General features: G+C 38.3%; 1 protein-coding gene across 2 annotated transcripts in view; it reads left to right on the top strand.

The window, feature by feature from the left end:
- Positions 1 to 15744, top strand: part of TENT4A (terminal nucleotidyltransferase 4A) — a 57674-nt gene extending 41930 nt beyond the window's left edge. Inside the window, exons 11-12 of one of the 2 annotated variants that reach the window (XM_059486002.1) lie at positions 4047 to 4205; positions 13515 to 15744. In XM_059486002.1, the coding sequence (XP_059341985.1) occupies positions 4047 to 4205; positions 13515 to 13694 (339 nt within the window). In that variant the 3' untranslated portion in view covers positions 13695 to 15744. The remainder of the gene's footprint in view (positions 1 to 4046; positions 4206 to 13514) is intronic. The other variant, XM_059486012.1, reaches the window with a different exon arrangement.
- The last annotated feature ends 6267 nt before the right edge of the window (positions 15745 to 22011 follow it).

The following is a 22011-nucleotide window of genomic DNA, read 5'->3' as shown; positions in this document are numbered from 1 at the left end:
AGAAGGTGATTACTGTTTCTGTGATTCACCTCTGTGAATTAGCACATAACAATGTCAGATGCTACGACAGGTGTAATGGAGAAGGCTGGAATGGGAAAAGAGGCAGAAGGAGTAAGACTGGCAGCACTCATCGGTTAAATCACTGTAATTGTAAGTAAGGAGAGGAACATTTGAAAATGTACAGTGTCAAGTGTTAACTATAAACAAGAATTTTCGGTTCTTTGCTTTCAAAGATGGAAGAGAGTTTTTACTGAAATAGTCATTATTCTCTTACAGCTTCCAGCTCCTGAATGTTGTGGGAAAGAGAAAAAAAATTGTTTAATTAGTGGAAGAAATTTTGAGGGTGGAAACAATAAAGATCTTTTTGCCAAGACTTTTGTAGTTCATTCTTAGAGATGAGGGTGAAAACCCAAACTCATCACACTATCAAGAAACTTGCATTCTATTGTTTTATGTTTTTATTTCTGAGTACTGACTTTAGGATAGTTAGACTCCTTTAGCATTGAGCCAAACTTAAACACACTGGGGTAATGAATTAATCTTAGGCAACTTCAGCTCTTAGGAAAGCATAGTCTTGAAAATGGAAAGCTCTAAAATGGTAGCTGTTGTTAACTGAGAAGTTACCAAGTATCTTAAGCCTTGAGTTATTAATGGAATTGAAATAAAGTCTTATGGCCAGACTGAGTCAGTAATGAGGTTTTAGCAAGAAAATAATCTCTTGGTGATGGGGTCCTTAGTCTTATAATGGGAGATGCATTATGCAGAAAAGTAAATTATTTTACTTTGTTTTCATCCAATGTCAAGAAGAGAAGCCTGGATTTAAGTTTTTAATCTTTTGTATGGCCACAGTGTTTCACTGTTTCTGTCTAGGCAGAAGTTCATCAGTAACACTTGAGTTTCTAGGTTTCTTCCATACTTTCTCTTTCTCTAGCATTAAAGTAAACTGGAGTCCGCAGTAATCAGGGCTGTGAGCAGTAGAAATCTTCCTTCTGCATGCCAAGTTCTTACTCAGGAAGTTGAAACTGGTTAAAGAGCATGTTCCCAGGAGGATAAACCTGCATCTGTTAGTATTTCTTGGTTTCCAAAAGGATATCTTTAAAAGATATTTTCCTTGCAGGATGAGGTACTGCTATGAGGTGCAGTCTTGTAGCTTTATCCCTATATTATCTGCTAAAATCAATTGAGGGATCATACCCCTTTAGTAAACATTTATCTTTTTTAATGTGACCTCTGTAGCCCTCACCCTAGTAATGGTCAGAGCTTCTGTCTTCCAGACAAAAGTGTGTACCTGTGTCGAAAGTGTTACCTCCATGTAGGACTTGTAGGTCATCTGAACTTCTGTGGTGCCTCAAGTTTGCATGTTACACTTAAAAATCTGGTCCAGAAGACCAAGAAAGATTTAATCCTTCAGTGTAGGCTGTGCTTGTGGAAAATCAGATTTGTTCACATTGGGCTCAATTTTCTGATCCAAGTTTAATCTTTCAGTTTAAGAAGGGTAATACTGCTCTTTATGGAAGTGTTTTCATGCTCTTAAAAAGTTAAGAGCATCAAAATATCAGTAATATAAGTCAGTCAATATCAACTCCATACACTAATGCTACTGGCAATCCAGGATTGCCTTGGAAAAAAGATACAATCTGCCTATATGAGATGTGCTTCAGTAAATAACACTTGAGGCAGAAAAACATACCTTTAAAAAATTATAATAAAATAACACAAGCTTAGTTTGTGGTGAGTTCTAATCTTAATTGTTGTGATGCTCTTTTCTCTTCCATCTGCTACTCTTTTGAGCAACTTTTTGTTGCTTTAAAGCCCCTTAGAAATCTCATTAATGAGAAGTGTCCCATCTGAGTCAGGTATGTGAACCTTCAGGGATCTAATTGTATCTAAGCAGAAGAGAAAGGAGAGATCCTTTGAATGGAGACACTAAAATTGTTCTTGGGTCAGGTTTGTAAAGGCTGCATGGCAGACTTGCAAGTTTGGCTAGACAATCAGATCCCTTTCTCCATCCCATTTGCTAGCTCATGGGTACTTGTGAGCATGCTTAGAACTTGTCTCTTCATTTCCCTCTCTTCTCATTAGCTTTTTAATAAATTCCATGACCAAAAGTGTCCAAGGGAACTCATCTTTGTGGCAACCTTAGCCTGTTCCCACAGTGTTGATACTGTAGGCTTGGACAAAGGAGAAAAATGCCACCTAATCCAGGCATCAACTAAGCTTAATTTTTGGTCAGTGCTACAGCATGTAGTTTCCCTCTATGATGAACATATTTATTAAAGAATAAATATCTGATCTCATAAATAAGAAACTTTCTGCACAGATTGTTTTTACAAGTATGTGTCTCTAGTGAATTCATTATGCAGTTATCTGCTTCAGGAGGCATACCGTAACTTTTATCACCAGTTGAACTAATGGGAGAGCAATTCCTTTCTTTTAGATCTTATTTTTTAGTAAGCACAACTTCATACAGACCAATAAAAGACTGGTTGTTCTAACAAATTGTTTTTATTGAGGACTCTTTCTACCATGAGTATTCAATTCAGCTGAGATGCAAGTTTTGCTTTGTGGTAGCTCATTGCTTAGGCTGCTCAGTATTCACAGTTGTCAGTCTCACTTCTGTAATCTTCCCCAGGAAAAGCTTTTAAACAGTCTCTTGTTTCTGTTCTTGAGCAGCCTATTCTCTAACTGAAGAATCTAATTTAGAAAACAAGGTCATTTGAGGGCAAGTAGTAGTACTGGAGATCTATTTAAAGTTTTGTGATTTAAGTGAAGAGTCTTTGCTTCCAGGCAATTAATCTTTAGAGACAGAGCAATAGAACGCTTCAGTAATTACTTCAACAGTAAAGATCTGTGATGACCTGAGCCAATAATGCCTTTTAATGTGGTAGCTTCTAAACTACTAATTGGCCAACCCCCATCTCTTGCTATATTTTGAACCTAATACCTGGCACTGGAAAAAGCACCAGTGGTTTGGGATAAAGAATAGGTCTTTCCATTGTTTTTAAGTTCACAATGCTTTGAAGTTAAGAATGTGGTAAAAACCAGCAGTGAAACGTAGGGGATGTTACTTCTGCCATTATGTTATGGCTGAAAAATAAGTTTTACAAGCGTTTTTCTGTTCAAAGTTGTTTTAAAAGGCTGTAGCTTGCTTTCCACCTTTCCCAACTTAGAAAATAGTTGATCATTTAAGAACTCAGGTAGTTAGGTATTTTCAGACTTCAGAATTTCCTGCAAAGCCCTGGATCTGTGTTTGCCTCCTTGCTGTTAGGTGCTCCAGACACACAGTACTTTAGCATCGCTAATATGTTTGCTTAGGATGCATCTGAGATTGCAGGTGATCAGGCTGGAAGGAGAAGGAATAGTAATCAGTGATATCAGTTTCATTGCAGTATCTTTTCTGTTACCCTCTATCCATTTTGCTTTCCCTGAAGAACTATCCCTCAGATTTCAGATGGAAAGGGAGGGGAGCAGAACTCCCTGAGAGCAGTGGCGTGTGTGTATACTGGTCCTGAGGGGCAGAGCATCAGCTTGTTTCTTGGGAGGTGGAGCCCTAACTTTGCTGTTGCTGGATGGAGTGGGAGAAGATTGTGACAATTACAGTGGGTAACTTTGCCATGTAAATCAGTACACTTCAGAACACTGTTCTGAGGACGGAATCTGTCATGACAACTAAAATTCTTGCCCTTCTATCACCCAGAGTGTTGCTGTTCTTGTTCTGTTTTTTCCCAGCTTTAGTTCTTATCTTGTAGTTTGAATTTGTTAGAGACCTAACTTTGACTCTAGATTTGTGCTGACTGGAACTGACTTGTGATTGCCATAGACCTGTCGACGTTGTCTTCTTAATGGACATTCAATTAAACTTTCACTAGATATATAAAATAAACATAGTGCTGGCTTTTATTTTTTTTTTTTTTTACTATTGAAAATTGTTATGTTATACAGTATTCGCTTGAGTTGATATTTGGGTGCATTTTCACGTGCATAGCCTGTATATACTGTACTTTCTGTAAAGTTGCTTTTCTTTTCCCCTTTTTCTCTGCCAAAAGGAATCAGATACACCACCTTGCACAGCTCCTAATGTTTACCAGTTCAGTCTTCAAGCACCGACTCAGCTTATGGCCAGTTTAGCACCCGCATTGCCCCTGCCAAGTGGTAAACCCCAATCTGCGCCTCCGAGAGCCCTGATAGTGGCCGCCAGTAATCAGGTATGAGCCAGCAACTCTGTCACACTGCAGCTGCAGCTCATCTGTGCTGTCAGTCTGAGGATAGCCTTCATAGAGCATGTGCTGAGCTTCATGTGGTCATCAAAGTACTTACCTGCTGTGTCACAGCTCTGGGGAGAGCAAAGGGTGGGAAAGGGTTTGGAGTAGAAGAGCCCCTCCACAGCACAGACACCTAGGAGTAAGTTAAAGGAGTGTCAGGTGTCTGACTCCTTGTATTTGAGAATCCTGGTGCCCAGCTGGTGGGATATTTGTAGATTTTTAGGCTCTTAAATTTCCACCATCATATAGATGGTGGAGCTGTAAGATGGTTTTTGAATTTTAAGGAATTGTACTGACCTTTCTAGGCTTATTTTGTTGTCTTGATTTTGAATTATTAGATTTGGTTACACTTGTAATATTCTGTAATACATTTTAAAGGTAGAGAGCAGAAGATTAATTATGGACATGTGCACAACATTTTTTACCAAAAATTAAATGTGTGCATAATTGTGCTGGGACCTGAATGTATTTTGGCTAATATATGCATTCTGGTACAACCTCAGTGCCTCTTTCTGCAGGAAAACAGTCCCTTAGTCTTGATAATTACAGCTATTAGTCAAACATGCTTCACATGAGGCTTAATGCAAATTGTGAGTTGCCTGTGGTAACAAAACAGTGATCTGGTTTCTTTGAAACTTAGTTTTGGTCAGGTTCTCTTCCAACTTCTCAAAGTCCTTCTGTCAGAGTTCTGGGGAATCAAGGCCCAAGAGATTTTCAACTTAATGCCTTTTTTAAAATTTGATTCAGCACTTACTTCATGGATCTTCACTGGACACTTTCCTATTTGTCCATGTCTCTGTTCCTGGGGAGCCCAGACCTAGGCCCAGCACTTCATGTGTGACCTCACCTATGCTGAGTAGAGGGGACATGATCACTTCCCTTGACTTGCCTTTGGTTTTAAGCTTCTAACTGATTACACTGATTCTTCCCCTACTGCTCAGTCCCACCTAGGCAATACCAGCTTACCTGCACAGGAAATGTATTAGTGAGAAGCTAATAGAATAATATATTTCTATTATAATGTCTGCAATAGAATATTCACTGGCTAGTGAATACAGTCCAGTCTGAAACTTCAGAAGGCTTTTTAGAATAAAAGTGGAGAGTTATTTTAAGTTGAACTTCATCTAAAATACAAATTTAGTGTAGATTATTCTTTCCTTAACAGCTCTGCTTTTCTGAAGTGCCCTGGAGCTAGTTAGGAGGCATGCAGTTGTTAGTAGAAAACAAGTTGGCATTCAGAGTGCTTCCCACAGTTGTGAAGAGACAATGTGTTGTGTGAATTTTGGATGTCTGCTGGAATTCTGAATCCTGGAAAACAGCTGCTTTGTAGCACTTTTTCTGGCTTTCTGTTCCTTGGCTGTCCTTTCAAGTGATTGTTAACTGTTCTGTTAGTAGTTTTATAGTACTTAAATGTTTAAAAGCAGGAAATTTTTTGTGGCTTTGCTTAACAAAGATGTGCCTTTGAGAATCACATTAAATCAGAAGAATTTCTTGCTACCTGTAGTTTAGAAATGGGATAATAGACTATTTGCATTGAATTTACCAAAAGCTTATGTTTTGTGAAGTAGAAGTGGGTTTTTTTGATAAAGTTTATGATTGAATCAGAAGTGGGAAATGAAATCACTTTACCCAGAACACTGTAAATATCTCCTTTCCACTTCCAATTTTCTGGAGCATGACTGTGCTAGATTAGGCTGGTGGCCTTTCTTTTGAGTTGATGAGACTCGGCTAGCTTATAACTCTTAATAGGTGCGCTCTACCATCTTAGAGGACTCCTGCCATGATAGATTTGCACATGATTTCTTAATGCTTTCTTAAAAGCAAATCTTCTTTCATATTCAAAAAATTTTGAAAGGGACTCATTTGTCTGCATGATGTCTTCAGCTTTTCCCACCTCAGTTCAGCTTGGAAAGCTGTACCTGAGTGTTGAATACAGCTCTCAAAAGCAGGAGGTGCCAAGAGCATTTAACTGTATTTTGAACAAATTACTGCCTTCTAGGCAAGTTTGCTGCTGTTAAAGCTTCCTGCTATTTTCATTTTTGAAACATGTTTGGTGTGATTGCCAATTCTATTTATGTACTGCATAATTAATTGGAGAATTTCCAGGTAGTTCAGGGACTGATTAAGCTCCTGGCACAGGTCTGTGTGCTTTTCAGGATCATTATCATCCATCATTTTTCCAAGGTAATAATTTTCCTACTCTGCTGACAGCAGTTTGAAATTTTACTTGAAGTTTATGAAGCAGTGCTGCCCATTAGAAATAAGCAGAAAAACAGATGCTGAGACGCATGTCCAGATGATTAGAGGGGGCAGAAATTGGTTGGTAACTTCCCAAGGAGAGGAAGGGACTACATTCCCTGTTGCTACTTGGAGATAAGTTTAATTTTCATGCTGGATTGCTCTTCCCTAGGTTACCAAAATGAAGACAGAAGAAATTTCCTTTTCCTTAGGTCAGAAGAACTCTTTCATTTAACTTTTGAGATGCTTTCATTTTTCCCCCAAAGGGTTGTATTTTGATTCTAAAGTATCTAAAGCCAGCAAGCACCAGTCCCTCTGCTGCACTGGCTGGCTTCTAGTGTGACTGAGGAAATCTCCAGTAAAGATCAGTGGTGTCTGATTGGGAATATGTTTGTTGCTATGGAGACAACTAGGAAGTGAAACCTGAATGTCAGTGCTGAAATACCACAGACAAAACCTGTAAAGGGACTTGCAGGAGTGTGTTCTTTTTTTGTCAGATTCTTTTGAGTTTAGCCAAATAAGGCAGAACATTTAAACTTAGAAACTGTTTTTTAATATTGCATTATAGACACTTCTGTGGCTAGCATACTTTGTTTTAGAGTTTGCTTTTATCCAGAGCAATTGTTGATGGTGTTGCTGTGTCTCACTAGTACTGCTGATACTGCTTGTATCTCTGATATGATTTCTGGAAGGTTAGCAGCATGGCAAACAAAATTGGTCAGGGACTTCAGTCAGAATTTCTTTTAGATGAGTGCAAACAGTCAAGTGTAGCTTACTTGGATGAAGGATAAGTTTGTAAAGACATTTTAATTCATGTCAATGCAGAAGTATGCTGAATTCCTTTTGTATATTAAGATACTTGAGTGTTTTCAGTATGTCAGCTTCAATTTAGAAATGACCTGATTTGTTCAATGGCATTTTTAAGCTGTTTAGGTACTGAAGGCTTCTTCATTCAACCAAATGACATTTTTGTTATTTTTTAAAATTGAGAATGCTCTCATTTAGGGTGGAGTAATTTTTCAGTGTCCAGGTGTTTTCATAGGAAGTAGGCTATGGTTGTCTACTTTGGAAACAGTTTTGATTCTAAATGACAGACTCCTGTGTGACAGAACATTGTTTGGTTTTTAACACATGCAGAACTTAAAGGGAAGATGTTTTATTTCCTTTTCTAAGGAAAGAGGAGAAGGAAAAACTGAATCTGAGTTTCAGAGGTTGTTCAGCTGAAAACCATACTGGAGATTTTTCATCTAGTTTCCCCTGTACTTACACAGTCTTTATGGGGTGTCATCCTTCAATGTATGGAAACTGACTTAGCCTGAGCAGACCCTGGATGACTTAATCTGACTATTTACAGCAGAATGTTGGATTAAGTGGTCTCCAGAGGGCTCCATGTAAACATCTAGTCTAGATGTTTAAAGGACTGTATGAAGTCCTCTGGCCACATTGTTGGTTGCTTCCTGAGTTGCAGGGAAGTCTATATTGTAGTTTCTTAGAAACATAAAAAAATCCCACCATAAATAAAAGAGTTATGGAAATGCAGAAGTCATACCTTCCTTTTGTTAACATAGTACTCCTTTTTCTTCCAGTGTCGTTGTAATCAGATTTTTGCTCACAAACTGAGATTCACTTGAATAATCACATATGTATTTCCTCTGCAGACTTTTTCACATGTATTGGTATCACCTCGTCATTTGGAAAGGGTTTTTCTTACTGTAGTAATAGTTTGTCTGTTCCAAATCAAAAGTGAGAATTCTCAGTGAGGTAAGATTTCTCTTTAAGGTCTGAAACTGTCAGCTTTGTGCTAAAAAAGCTATTATCTCTTGTTCTCCGTAGTGACAAGTATGCAGATACACTTCATGGCCCATGTCACAACAGCAACAAAGTTTCAGTATGAGTTCTCTCTTCTGGTAGCATTGTTTTGACTCTTGCCCCTCAGTTTTGAAACTTGAGTACTGACAAGATCAAAAAGGGTATTTATTTCATGTGTCATCCTGCTTTCTTTACCATGACATAGTTCAGTATTTGCTGCAATGCTGACGATGCTTGTCTGCTGTCAGTCCCTCATCCTGGGGACTAGATCCTCTGCTCTCTCAAATACTAATTTATCTTGGAGCTGCTCATACTAACATTGCCTAACCTGTTGTGAAAGGTGAAGAGAACCTTGACCTTTGTGTGGTAGCTGTGCCAGTTATCTATAATGAAGGGCAATAAGATATGAAATATTGAAATAGTCTGCTCCCTTTAAGCTTTTATTTTTCCAATAAAAATAAAAATTTACCTTTGCTGGAAGGTAAGAAACATCTAAAATCTTCCTTGCCTTTGAGCTCTTTTTAGTCCCCATGTTTATTTTCCTTTTCTTTGCTGTTCTTACAGTCGAGTCCATAAATTTCCACTTTTAGTAACAGCAGAAAAGAGTTTGGGCTCATTTGACGAAATCTGTTCAGAACTCAAGATTCTATCACTTGTAGCTGAAAGTGACCTGTAGGTCCCAAAAAGAAAAGTGTCTTTGTTTGCTGTGCTTTGAGCCTTATTTCCCTAGATTGCCAGTACTGAGCAACTTTTGGAATAACTTACTTTGGTTTGTCTCTACTTCAGCTTAGAATTCTAAACCACATACAAATCTTACCAGGTTAAGAGTACACCCAGGTAGCATGCGCAAATATCTTATGGAATTCTGTTAACTAATCCAAAATAATGAGGCTAGGTTGCCTAATAATTGACTTATTGCTTATGTAGTTGTGGCTAAAATGTTGGCTAGGTCATTGTCCATTATTTCTCTGCAAAACAATGGATCTGTTTCTTAAAGAAGTAGTTAAATTTTTAGTGTATTTACAGATGTTATGATCAGAAAGTCAGTAAGTGAGCGCTACAAGCCTAAAATAAAGAATTTGGAAATATTGCAAACTTTCTGAAATATTTTGAGAATGCATAATATGTTATTTAAGGTTTACTTAGAATGTTAATGGTACATCAAGGTAGCACTGAACACTTCTCTGGTATTTCACATGAAATGATTTTGAGGTGTGTGAGTTTGATTAAAGTCTGATCAGCTGCAGACTAGATTCAGTCGTGGCATTCAATCCTGTTAACAACAAAATACTAAATATGTGATCTTTCAGAATGTCTTAGTCCTTTTCTAAGCTTTTCCTTTACCCCTCTGTAAGTACTTACCAATCATTTTGGAGCACTGTAGCGCTGTATAATCTATTTTTAAGTTGAGCACAGATACATTATTACCAACATTTTTCTGCCTTTCTTTTCTCCTTACTTTAGAAATTCTATCAGGCAAAAAAAGAAATCTAACAAAAGACCAAAACAATTCAGAAGCCTGTTTATGTTTAGACTTCAGCTCTCTTATGTTACTTGTGTTATTTCAAATTGTAGGGGATTGATTTTTGGCTAATAATTTTCTTTTTGAATAATGGCAGTCTTTAAATGTCAGCAGTTTTGTACAGTAAATTTGCCAGTATTTAAGAATGGAAATTTCGTTTCCTTAGTAAATAATTACTTGCAATTTCTCTTTCAACCAGATTTGTTTTCTTGAGTTTTTTTTTCTGGGGCTTTTTCTTTTTTCAAGTTTTCCTCCATGGTGTTTTTTGTTGTGTGTTCTTTTGTTTGTTTGTTTGGAGTTTTTGTTGTTGTTTTTGTTATATTCTGGGGGTTTTGTTTCTTTTTTTTTTTTTTATGTTGTTTTTTTCCTAGAAGCTTTTTTAACCTGCTATGTGAAGAATTCCACCTTACCCCCCCCCAGCCTTGTCTTAAATGTGAATTCTTTAGCTTACCCTCCAGATGGAGCAGATTATTCAACCCAGCTATAAACCAAACCAGTTCTATTTGTTGAATCAATAGCCTTAAGATGGAAGAGATTGTTCTACCTAGAGAAATAGATCCAAAGAAGTTGAAATTTCTAAACCAAAGATTTCTCTCTGATATCACAGGGGAAGGGCTTTCTTTTTGGATTATCTGATCTTTCTAGAGAGGGATCTGCTACAGATGATGTCTCTCAGTGATTGTGTCATTCCTGAGCATGGAAGCGTCCAGAAGTTTTTGCACAGGAGAAAGATGCTTGATGCAGCCTCTTGAGATTTCCAAAAACATGAAGTAAATTTGTTCTGTCAAAGGTCCTGAAGGAAGCTAAGTGAATGATGTGTCCCATTTTAAACAATTAACTAATTGGAAAAAGACGAACAAAAAAAAAAAAATTCAGTTTTTTTAAAAGATAGAGTTCACCAGGAAAGCCTTGCAGGAGTTTGTGCTGCCTAATATCTAAAAGGCAGTGGATGAAGCCTGGTGAAGTTTGCTGATGCTGTGAAGCGCCGTAAGGGCTACTTGAGAAAGGATCCAGAAGGACCTTTCAAGGTGATGCACCAGGAGGGAGAGAAATAATTTAAACTTTGTAGAGGGTGGTAGGCCCTGAGCAGACATTTTCTTGTAAAGATGACATCTTTCAGAACATCAACAGTGAGTATGATTTTTCCGTATCTTTCCTTATCAGAGGGAAGTCAAAACACAAATGGAAGGAGCATAGGGAAAGATTTCAATAGTGATCAAACACATGGAATTGCTTCTGTGTGAAGAAAGAATGATTGTTTACCCTCAACAAGAGGAGGTATATGAGCTAGGTCTGTGTGGTCATCAGCAGTATTATGAAAAAATTGGAGAACTGAATGACAAGAAATTTCTTATTCCAAGAACTAACAGGTCATCCCATAATAGGCTCACATTAAATGTGATGCTCACTTAAGCTGTGAAATTCCATAGCACAGGATGCTAAAAGCTGATGGTTAAAAAAAAAAAGTGAACAAACTAGTGAACAAAATGTAGTTGAGAACTGGTAAAGATAAAGGCATCATCTCTGACTGAAGTGGTCCCTGAGTCAACTTCCTTAAGCAACTCTCTCAGCTGAGGAGTCATAAGACTGATGGATTCAGATTCTGCTCCAGTAGATTGACAGTGTTTATCTTGATGGCCTAAAAACAATGCAGAGTGCTTCATCACAAGCTCAAGTTCCTGTTCTGGCTAGGTTATTAATCATTCTTTGAAGGTTTGTTTACCTTTTGAGCAAACAATGGAGATAATATCTTTTAGGATACAGGTTGATGCACTTGTATGCATGCTGTGCTGCTTGTCTGATCTTGGGGTCACCTGCCATCCTGCTCCCAGTAGGTTTTTTTGGTGAATCCTCACTGATATTGAGGAAGAAATTCCCAGATTTTTCACATTTTCTGCTGAAGTGAATGGATTGGCTTCCTGGAAGTTTGTATGCTCCTTGATCACCACCAGTTTTGTTCTGGTTGTTCAGTAGCAATAGTAAAGTTTTCCTCTGTCTTTCTTCAGCACATAGTCGAGGGTCATTGTGATGACTGGCTACTTTTAGTGTTTTACTATTTTAGGGTAATTTTTGGTATTTTGATGTCATTTCAAGTTAATGTTTGTATATAATTGAGTCAGAGCTATGCTTACTGAACTAGAAAACTTTGCACAAGGATATGACATGGTGTGTTTGCTTGAAGGACCACTTGTCCAAAATAGAAAACATTCTAATTTTTTATAGTTTCATGGTGTTTACTTTCTAAAATATCTACTAGAAGCTATTTATGAAAATATATCAATAAATTATGTTTGGGAAGCAGTATCTCTTAGATATGGAAAATTCTCAGCTTGCGTTTCCTTTTTCTGTTTGTCCTTGAATTATTTTGGCATTGATAGTCTGAGAACAACACTTGGTGTTTAGAAGTTGCATGGTGAAGGTTGATTAGGTGACTGTAGGACACTGTATAAATCAAAAACCATTTTAAGGTTTTTTTGCAACCCTGAAGTTAACTGTGGTTGTTCCTCAACACTGGTCTTCACCAGTTTGCCTTTCTGGATGCTCAGTGTCACCTGTAGTAACAGTTTGACAGTAAAATGTTGCTTATGGAATTATGCTTTCAATAACTCGTTTTGTTTTGTGCACACAATTGTGGCTTGGTGTTCTCATTTCTTTTGACTTCACTCTTGTTTGGAAATACAGAATATGAAATACCTGCTGCTACTTCAGTGTTCTAAGCAATTGTCCCAAATGTTAGCTTTGTGTTCCTGTGCAACCCCTTAAGGTTAGAATTAACTCTTGTTACAGGCAGTCAGTTGTCTGTTGAGTTATTGCTGTCAGACAATAACAATAAAAAATCAGGAAAGGTTGCTTGCATTGCATCCAGTATTTAGGAAGTCTTTCAGTTTCATCTTCTGAAACTCTTGTACCGAACTTAAGTACATACACATTAAGCCAACTTACTTATTGTATGCCATTAAGTGATAGGGATACTTGTAGTACCTTATGGTGGGGTAGGTTTACTCAGGCTGCTGCTAAACCTTTTGGGCAGTTTTTGTTTCAAGTTATTGGAGATCCCCCAAAGAAAATGTTCTGCTGTATTTCTGATCACATAATTGTTTTGTCTTGGCCTGCATATGAGGGACAGTCTAGGAGTTGTGTAAGCTGATGATCAGACCAGTAGGATTCACAAGCTCCTCACAAACAATACTTAGTTTGCCTGTCACTGACTTGAGATTATGGGGAAAGCTGACTTGTGCTCCCCATGCATCAGCTTGTGTGATCATGCCCTTACATTTCTCCATGATGTTTCTGAAGGACTGAAGTATCTCATCTGGTCATGCTCTTGCTGAGATACTCCAAAATATACACACCTGTCACAGTTAGTATTTAATGTGGAAGTTCTCCTGTGGTTTTATAAGGGAGTTTGTACAGTGACTATATTTCATACTGAGATCCAAGGGTGTTAAGGATGCTTTGAAATCTACACCATTTCATTTGCAGGACGTTTTCTTCAGAAAACACTTAGTAAGCTGTTAGTGCCTTGGGACTTGCGCAGCTACAAATAAACAAGCACGAAAACACCTGTTGCTTCAAGCAGTGTTTTGTGGAAGTAACTTACATGTTGAGGAAATACAATTGGTGATATATGTTTTGTTTGCTGTTTTTATGCCTAAATGAATGCTTATCTTATTTTTTTTCAGCAGCACAGTGGAATGAAGTTTTCCATGAAAGGAACTCATAGCCAAGGCAACAGCTACAGCCCTGTGAACAGTGGAGGCATGAGGCAACCAGTTGGTAACCGTGGACACCACCAGTACAATCGTAACATATGGAGAAGGAAAAAACACAGAGACAGCTTGCCTATTAGTCTGAGCAGATAATGGCAGATGCCAAAATGACCTTCCCTGTTCAGACAGACTGAGTGAGTGCCACTCCACTTGAGGGATGGAGACCAGCATCCAGCACATCGTTTTGTTGGTGTTGCCAAATATCTGCAGCTGACTTCTTTGCATGTTTCTTTGTGTGGTGGTTCAGTCCATCTTCAAGAAGTAGTTGTGCTTATCTGTGAAGCCTTATTCAATGTGGAAGTTTGTTTTCTGCCTTCCCACAATGGTTCATTCAGTGCCGAAGCAGCTCTGACAATAGAACTGCAAGGACATTTACAAATGCTGTAGCTTTTTTGCTGTGGCTATATCTGTTCCTTTTCTTTTATTTTGGAAGTGAAGGAAACTTCAGCCCCTTGGAATTATATTTTTTTTCTTCTTTGCAGCAAATCAAGTTGGGAAATCATAAAAGTGAATTTGCTGCTCTCCTGGTTTGTTTTTTTTTTTTTCAAAGCTCAATTTTTTTTTCTCTGTAAATATTGGAAGTATGATTTGTGCAATAACTTGGAATTTTTAATTTAATTTCATATTATCACATAAGTTATATTTAAGGGGAAGAGGTTTTTTAATTTACAGATCCTTTCCCAGGTTGCATTATCTAAGTTGGGGTCATAGTTTTGGCAGGTTGTCTGAGCAGTGTTATAAACATGACATTTGGTAATATTTGAGGCTTCTTGATTCACAATGAAAGTGCGATTTGGCTTACAGTTTTAAGAATTTACTAAGCTCCAAAGCATTTTGACCCTGTGTTTTTTAGCTCATTGTCTGGCCTCTATCAATCGTCTTGCTCTGACCAATGAGTTTTAATTTTCTTTAACTAGACAACAAATCGAACATTTGTAGTACCAGAAGTAAAACTTTGGAGAGGAATGGGAAAAAGGTTGGTTCAAGTCCTGATATGAAATTAAAAAGCTGTGAACTACATGCTTTGATGCATTTTAGTAATGTAACCTGTTAATGGTTGGGTTGAAAGAACACTATTAAACAGAGGTACCCGGCTTAAGGAATGTGGAGAAAGGAAATATGTTGATTCCATTAAGGAATCTGTATAGTAGTATGCATTAGTTCTGTTAAGAGCAAATATATAAAAAGTACTTCAGCTGCTCTAAGCATTACAAGAAGTATCTTTTAATGTGTTGCAGGAGAGCACAGCCCAGTGTTGTACACAGTATGAGTGGCTGGCACTTAATTTACAGATGCATACAGGTATACTATGCAAGTGTGTATTGCCATGACAAACACTGTCTTTAACTTTTTGAAAAATGTACATCCTGCCTAACCCTGAGTTTTTAAAGCACCACAGTTGTCCTGGGAGTAGGTCACATCTCATGCCCTCTGACTTCCCTTTTTTAAGTGAGAGTTCTTAAGCTATACAGAAAACTACAGGTGAGTTATGTAAGTCCACTAGCAGAGAAAGCTGAAGAATCCTGTTAACAGGACATCTATACTGTGTACAGATATAGAAGGTTTTAAAACTGGTATCTGAATATTGAAATGAGGTGTCAAGCATGAAGCTTTTTAATATGCTGTATGCCTTTGAAGCAGAAGTAGTTCATGTTATTACTGAATCTGTCAAACACAGCAGGTCCTTGAGGGGAGAGAGGGCAACATTCCAAACTAGAGTAGTGCATATCTGTTTGCAGAAAGTTTGTCTTAATGCTCCAGACTCATCACAATAACAAAGTTCTAAAAATTGTGAGCTGATTCATAAATAATATCTAAGGGCTGTTACATGAGCCTGTACTGCTTAGTCTTCACACACTAGCAATATTGAGCATAACTACATTAAAGAGCCTTCAGAGGCTTTATTTGGTGTCTTATACTAGTGTCCATTTTAAAGCAAAACTCATTTGAAAAGTGGTATCATGTAACACTTCAGTCATGGTGAACCAAATGAATTGGCCTGGCTATCACTGTGGTTATGTGCTACAGGTTTAAAAAAATGTTTAAATTTTTTGTGTGGACAACTATGTGGAAGCTAAAATTGACATATTTTTATGTAAAGTTTTCTATTCTTTGATTTTTAATAAACTTTGGAGACCAGTCACTCTTCTCTACTTTTTTTATGGGATACTTAAAGGATGAAGTGACACTCGACCTTGTCCCATTCTTGAAGTACACTTTGAACATCTGCTGTACATTGTTCATGCTGAGCACCTTCAGAATGAGCTTGGAAGGTGGATGGGTGCCCTCAAGTAATGGTAATGTTTTTCTGAAGGGAATAATGAGCATGCATGTTTCTTTTATACTTGTGGATTTGATCCTTCGATAATGAGAAAGCAGAGGAGCTGGAGGCAGTGCCTGCAGTATTCTCAAGAGGAGATCACCTGACTAATTCCTTGGGATGTCATAACTTTTAATTAACTTTTTTTCATAGTAGTTTTTAAATTCCTTTCAAAATCTTAATCTAGGTTTCAGCCTCCTCAGAGATTGGTTGTATCTTGTCTTTTTTTTTGTTAGGCCTCTGAAAGGACTCTGATGTGTCAGCAGCTGACTCTAAATTTTTTTAAAAATGAGTCTTTGGAAGGCGCTAGTTATGTGTGTGTGTATATATCTGTGAATACTGAGAAAGGGAACTGAAGTGTTTTTAATAGACAGCAATGCAGGGCTAGGGATTGGCAATCAGGGAGGATACTTGGTCAATCTTAATGAGTATCTGCTGGAGAAAAGCAGAGAAGTAATGGGAAGGGAAAATAATAACTACTCAGTAGTAGCTTGGATAATAACGATTATTTTTTGTCAGTCAGTTAGCCACTGGGACATGGCTGACAGAAGGGTGTATAATCTCTGCAGACACAAAGATTAAGTGCATCAAACATTGGTTTCGTAACTTCCTAGACTACACCTTTTTCTTCCTTCTGTCCCAGATGATGATTTTGCTATATTCCTCCCACAGATTCTGCTCAACTGTCCATCCTTGTTACTAGTCTGCATTTAATGCATTAGGATCCTCCCTTGAAACCCCTGTTCTCTGATTAAAACATGAGAAATCCCCTTGATCCCAGTGACCTAGTGACTATTTTGTACACTGTTCACAGGCAAAACTAGTCATGGACTTAAAAAGTGGAAGGAAGAGGCTGCAAATTGAACAGAGTCCATCACAGAAAGAGCTCAGTTGTGATCTATTCCTGTTTACAAGAGATGTCAGTGCTGGTGTTGCATTGGACTTTCCCTGTAACTCCATCCCCGTGCACTGAGGCAGGGTAAGAAGACAGAAGTGTGTTTGCTGGTACCATGCTCCTGGTTCAGCTCTGTTTCTTTCCATGGGAGCAGCCTCTTGAGAATGGGCATAGCAATAGTCAGAGTAGCACTGGAAAACAGCATGCCTTCAAGCCATGTGACCTCTTCCTCATTTGTGGGTAAAAAGAAAAGCCTGACTTGTGAGCTAACAGGGAACTGATCACTTGGTGTATACTGTGGGGAAGTAAATCTGTCAGCTGCTGTGCTCTCAAAGACAGGAAGCTCCCTACTTGCTGACTGCTGCCAGTATAGTCTGATTATAAATTCAGTAATACCTGGACTAAGCCAAAGTTATGACCTGAATTCTTCAATTGAAAGACATGTCAGAGCTATTGATTAGGTGGCTGCTCTTGTGCACTTAGACTGTTTCAGTTGGGGCTTGAAGTGTTGTGGAAAGCCGATGTACCAAAAAAGGAAGATTTTGGAAGTAGCCTTAGAAGCCTGAAAAGAAGTATCTTGGATAACAGAAAAATGCATGAAGAAAAATATCAGAGGATGCCTCAGAACCTTAACTGATAGTGCCTGTCTAAAGCTCTGCTCACAGTTCTCAGTGTTCTGCTACTGCAAAAGTTTTGGATTAGAGCTGCCTATGGCACAGTAGCCTTTTTGGTTTCAAATCAATTATGGATTCTCAAAAAAGTATTTGCTTTATTCATAATATTTTCTATTGACCGATTGTTGCCTGAGTATAAAAAGAAATGACTGGCCCATGTACAGCCCATACTGATATGCATATCTGTGTGTGTGAGGTCAGGAAAGACAAAGGGCATCTCATCCAACACCAACTGTTTTTACCCTTATCCACCAAAATGTGACATGTTCTTCTGATGTGAATTCTTAGGAAGCAGCAAGCTGCTTCCTGCTACAGTAATTTAGGAGAGTTGAACAGTAGGTAGATTTATGGATTTACTAAAACATGGCTTCCAAATAAATGCTTCACTCACTCATATTCAGACCTAAACCAAAGAGGATTTAGGAGCTCCTATTACAGGATTTTGTATGTGACAGAATGAAAGCGATATTTAAACTGGAAGTCCATAACCTCTGTGCTAGATTTGCCACTTTTTATTAGTGAAAAATTTGGCACTGATCCTTGATGGATGTTCTGTTGAGAAAATCTTTGTAAGAAAATTCCTTGCTTTGTGCTCTTCCTGTCCAGAAGAGAAAAGCCGAATCTTCGGATGGGGTACATCCACTCCTTCAGGATTGCCATTGGACACATTTGGCTAATTTCAGGAGCCAAAATGAGTAGATGTAATCTCACCCTTGTTAAGGTTTGCATGTCCAGGTTGTACAAGTCACTTGGGTACCCCTTACTGTGTAATTGTGGGTGACATCAACAAATCATCGCTGTTCTCTTGGGGAAACTTCTTAGGAGACTTAAGAACAAAAAAAAAGATAATTTTATCAGTTATTCATACATGTGTATTCAGTCATCTACAGATGAGCAGAGTGCTGTTGAAGTTCCCAGCTGCAAGAGCAGAATTTGGTCTGTCCTCTCAAGGGCTCTGGAGGGAATCAAGGCAGCCCAGCAGTTGTGTTTGCCCCTCAGATTAGGGGGTAACAGAGCAGGTCTGTGCAAGAGTTTTCTGACCTGTTCCTTACACAGTGGTTGAACAAAATTATTGGCTGTTTTCCTTCCATTCCTCTGTTAAAAAGGAATTGTCAGGGAATGGAACATTATGGGAAATGTGCTGTTTTCCTCCCATTCCTATTGCTCATATTAGGAATTACAAGTGGTTAAGTACTGGGATAGAAGTGCTCTAGCCTGTTAGTAAGATTTCTGTCCTTTGAGTTGTCTGGACAAGACCCAGGTAAACCATTCTAATTTCAGTCAGTCCTGCTGCACCACTTTACCTCTGTAGGGCTTTTCCTCATTAAATTTTTTTCTGACACCACAAAAAAAAAAAAAAAAAACAAACCAAAAAACACCCAAACAAAAAATCCCCTTTCTTTTTTTAAATTTTACTTTCTCTGCTGGGTTTATGAAGTTTTTTAATGGGAACATAAGTCAGGTCAGTATTGTTTGGCTTTTTGCTTTGTCATGCACTTGTGAAAATATATCTGCAAATTTTAGGACCAATAGACTGAAACAGGTAAAAACCTAGTGATTTCTGAAGTTGATAATCCCTGGAAATGAGTAGTCCCCAGTCATAAATTACTGATCAAGAAATACAATTTTTTATATCTTCTCTGTACAATGATGATTACTACTGTGAACAAGTTTTTCTTCTCTGAGTTCAGTCAACTTGCAATGGTAACACAATGAAGGTGTGTGGGAGTAGTAGTTTGTGTAGGACATTGGCAAAATACTCCAAATTGCCAAGTCCTCCACCTTTTTTTCCAGGGAATTGCATAGCTTCATCATGGAAACTTTTGAAAATTAAAATTTGCTTGTTTGTCGCAATTCAGGAGTACATATATTACTTACACTCCCTGAAAAATTGTAAAACAGTACTGATGGAGCTGAAAGCATCATGAAAAGGCTTTTTTAGAGGTAAGATTTGGAAGCTGCTATTAGCCTAAGTTTTACCTAAATAACTAAAGGTTGTATCTGACTAGATCAGAGTTGTTCTTTATAATGCACCATAGAAGTCTGAGACTGAACAATGTTTTTTAAGAGTGAATATGTAGAAAAGAAAATTTCCACCAAGAAAAAGGAAGCAGAATCTGAGACCTTAATGATCTTTACTTGAAATATAAAATAACCATTTCAGCAGAATGGGAATTGTGACATGTCAAGCTGCAGATCTATGAATAAGAACTTAATCACCCCCTACTACTGTTAGTGCTGCTACTAGAAGTATGGTGTATGGAGCACAGCTCCAGGATGCCTAAGTTACTAATAAGGGCAAGACATGCCAGAAGTCCTTATCTGGAAAACTCAAATCAGTACTTAATTTTTATTTCTGTCATGTAACAGACTAGGGCTAATTAGAAACAGAGGCAAATTGTCACACTGATTTATCAAATGTTTTTAATGCCTAATGCAGTATTGCTGCTATTAATATCTATATATTTAAATTGTTTGGTAAAGTCTGTGGTGTGGTTCAGTGCTAGAACCCCAATAGCATCAATAGATGGCGCTGAGTGCAAATTTTTGGGCCAAAGTGGTGCAGCTAGTTGAAGATTAACTTTGGAAACAGATTATTTTATCTGTGTTTACTAATGATTGTGACACAAGAACTGCCATGCATGGGCTGAGTGTCCTAATGTGACAAATATAGGAAACGTGGCCTGTACACAGAGTTGGAGTTTTGTAATACTGAGTAAGGAGATGTGGGATGAAATATAAAGCACAGGGCTGGAAAATGAGAATTTATAGGTACTTCCAAACAGTGGAAGGTGATGGGTTAGAAATTACAAAGAGGAGAGACACCTGGGCATATTTGTTAATAGTATGATTAAATTCACTAGCTTGTCTCACAGAGTTGATAAGTGAACCAAACAGATGAAATGTTTCCATTAGCATTAATGATTTCCTTTTATTGCAAGTCCAGAGTTTTACGGTTAAATTACCTGTGGCTTTCCTCATTTCAGGGGGGGAAAAAAGAAATAGACGCAAAAGAAAAGAAGCACAATCCTCTTGTTTCCTTTATTCATGTTGCTTTATGGTAGCAGCTGCAGACACAGGTTTAAAGAATTTTCTGACTCCTGAGAATCTACTTCAGCTGGAGATTCATCAAAGCACAAGCTAGCTTTTATGATGCCATGTCAAATGCTGTGAAGTACTGGAGATGACAGATACCATCACCCTGCTTTTTGCACCCATTTGCAGTGTTCTTGTATTGACAAACTTTTGATCTTTGGCTTTGGTGTAGGAGTGCCTTCCCTCCTGGGGATGGCTGAACGTGCTAGCTGGCTGTCACTTCAGATCTCCGGGTGACGAGCAGAAGATCAGACTGGATGTAATCTGTCTAGGGATGATGGTATGACTGAAGTAGTCAACCTTCCTTTCTCAATTTTGTTGGAGAAATACGTGTGGTTTTATTCTGGTTTCCTGTTGGATGCTTTTGTGGTATCTGGAATAAAAAGGAATGCAACATTTCAGACCGCTCCAATAACCCTGACCACTTGAGTGGATAAAATTGGATGTGAGTTTCATGACACAATTTGACCTTCCTTGGCATCCTAGTTTGGTCCCTTGTGGGCCTTGCTTCCTATTCCTGATCATTTGGCCTGCTGGCACAGATAGGCCCAAACTCAAAAGTAAAGGAGTGGAGGGGTGGGGGGCATCTGACATTTTGAGGAATGTAATCCTGTAGGCATGAAAAGTATTTAAATTTTCATTGTGTGGCACCTGGCTGTCTGCAATGGTTTGAAAATGGTTAATTCTTCATCAATGGGAAGGGTCTTCCCACGGGAAGGAAGAGGTCTATCCCAGGAATGCTGTGTCTAAATGGAATAAATGTTGCTGCCACTCCCATCTACTTGTACAGTCTGGTCTAAGTGACATGAGAGAATTTTCTTCTCCACTGTTTGAGTGTATTTGCTTTCACTTGGAATCTGTAGTCCTAATATAGTCTATACTGTCCCAAAGGGGACAATGACTCTGTTAGGCTGACTTGTCCTTAATCTTCCACATTCTCAGATTTATGCAGGATATGGTTGAGGTTTTTTTGTTTTTTTTTCCCTCTGTACATTCCCTGGAGTCCTAAATTTGATGCTTAAAAGAAAAATTTGTCATCATCAATGTGTCCTTAGATTATAGCATGGTTTTACAGCTTTTTGAAGCAGAATTTCTGGCAATTCTTACCGCCAATGTGTCTACCTCCAGTGGGCTCAGAACAGCCAGATGGGTTGTCCATGGATGTCTTCATCAAACATCCAAGTGTACAGCAGCATTCTGCAGGACAGTGCTGAGATATCTATCTCATTGGAAGACTTGGAAACCAATGGGCAGATCCCAAGATTCAGGATGCTGCTTGGAGTATCTGAGGCTGTAAACAGTCAAGGCAGCCAAACATTAAAGACAGAAAACGTTTATAAACACTTCTCAAAATGACCCACCTGTTCATCCACCTCACAGTTTCCTTCCACTTTTCCCTGCAAGCCTTTATGTTCTGTGGGAACT

Source organism: Ammospiza nelsoni, chromosome 1 (assembly GCF_027579445.1).
Source record: "Ammospiza nelsoni isolate bAmmNel1 chromosome 1, bAmmNel1.pri, whole genome shotgun sequence".
NCBI lineage: Eukaryota > Metazoa > Chordata > Aves > Passeriformes > Passerellidae > Ammospiza > Ammospiza nelsoni.
This window is presented reverse-complemented; position numbering and strand designations above follow the sequence as displayed.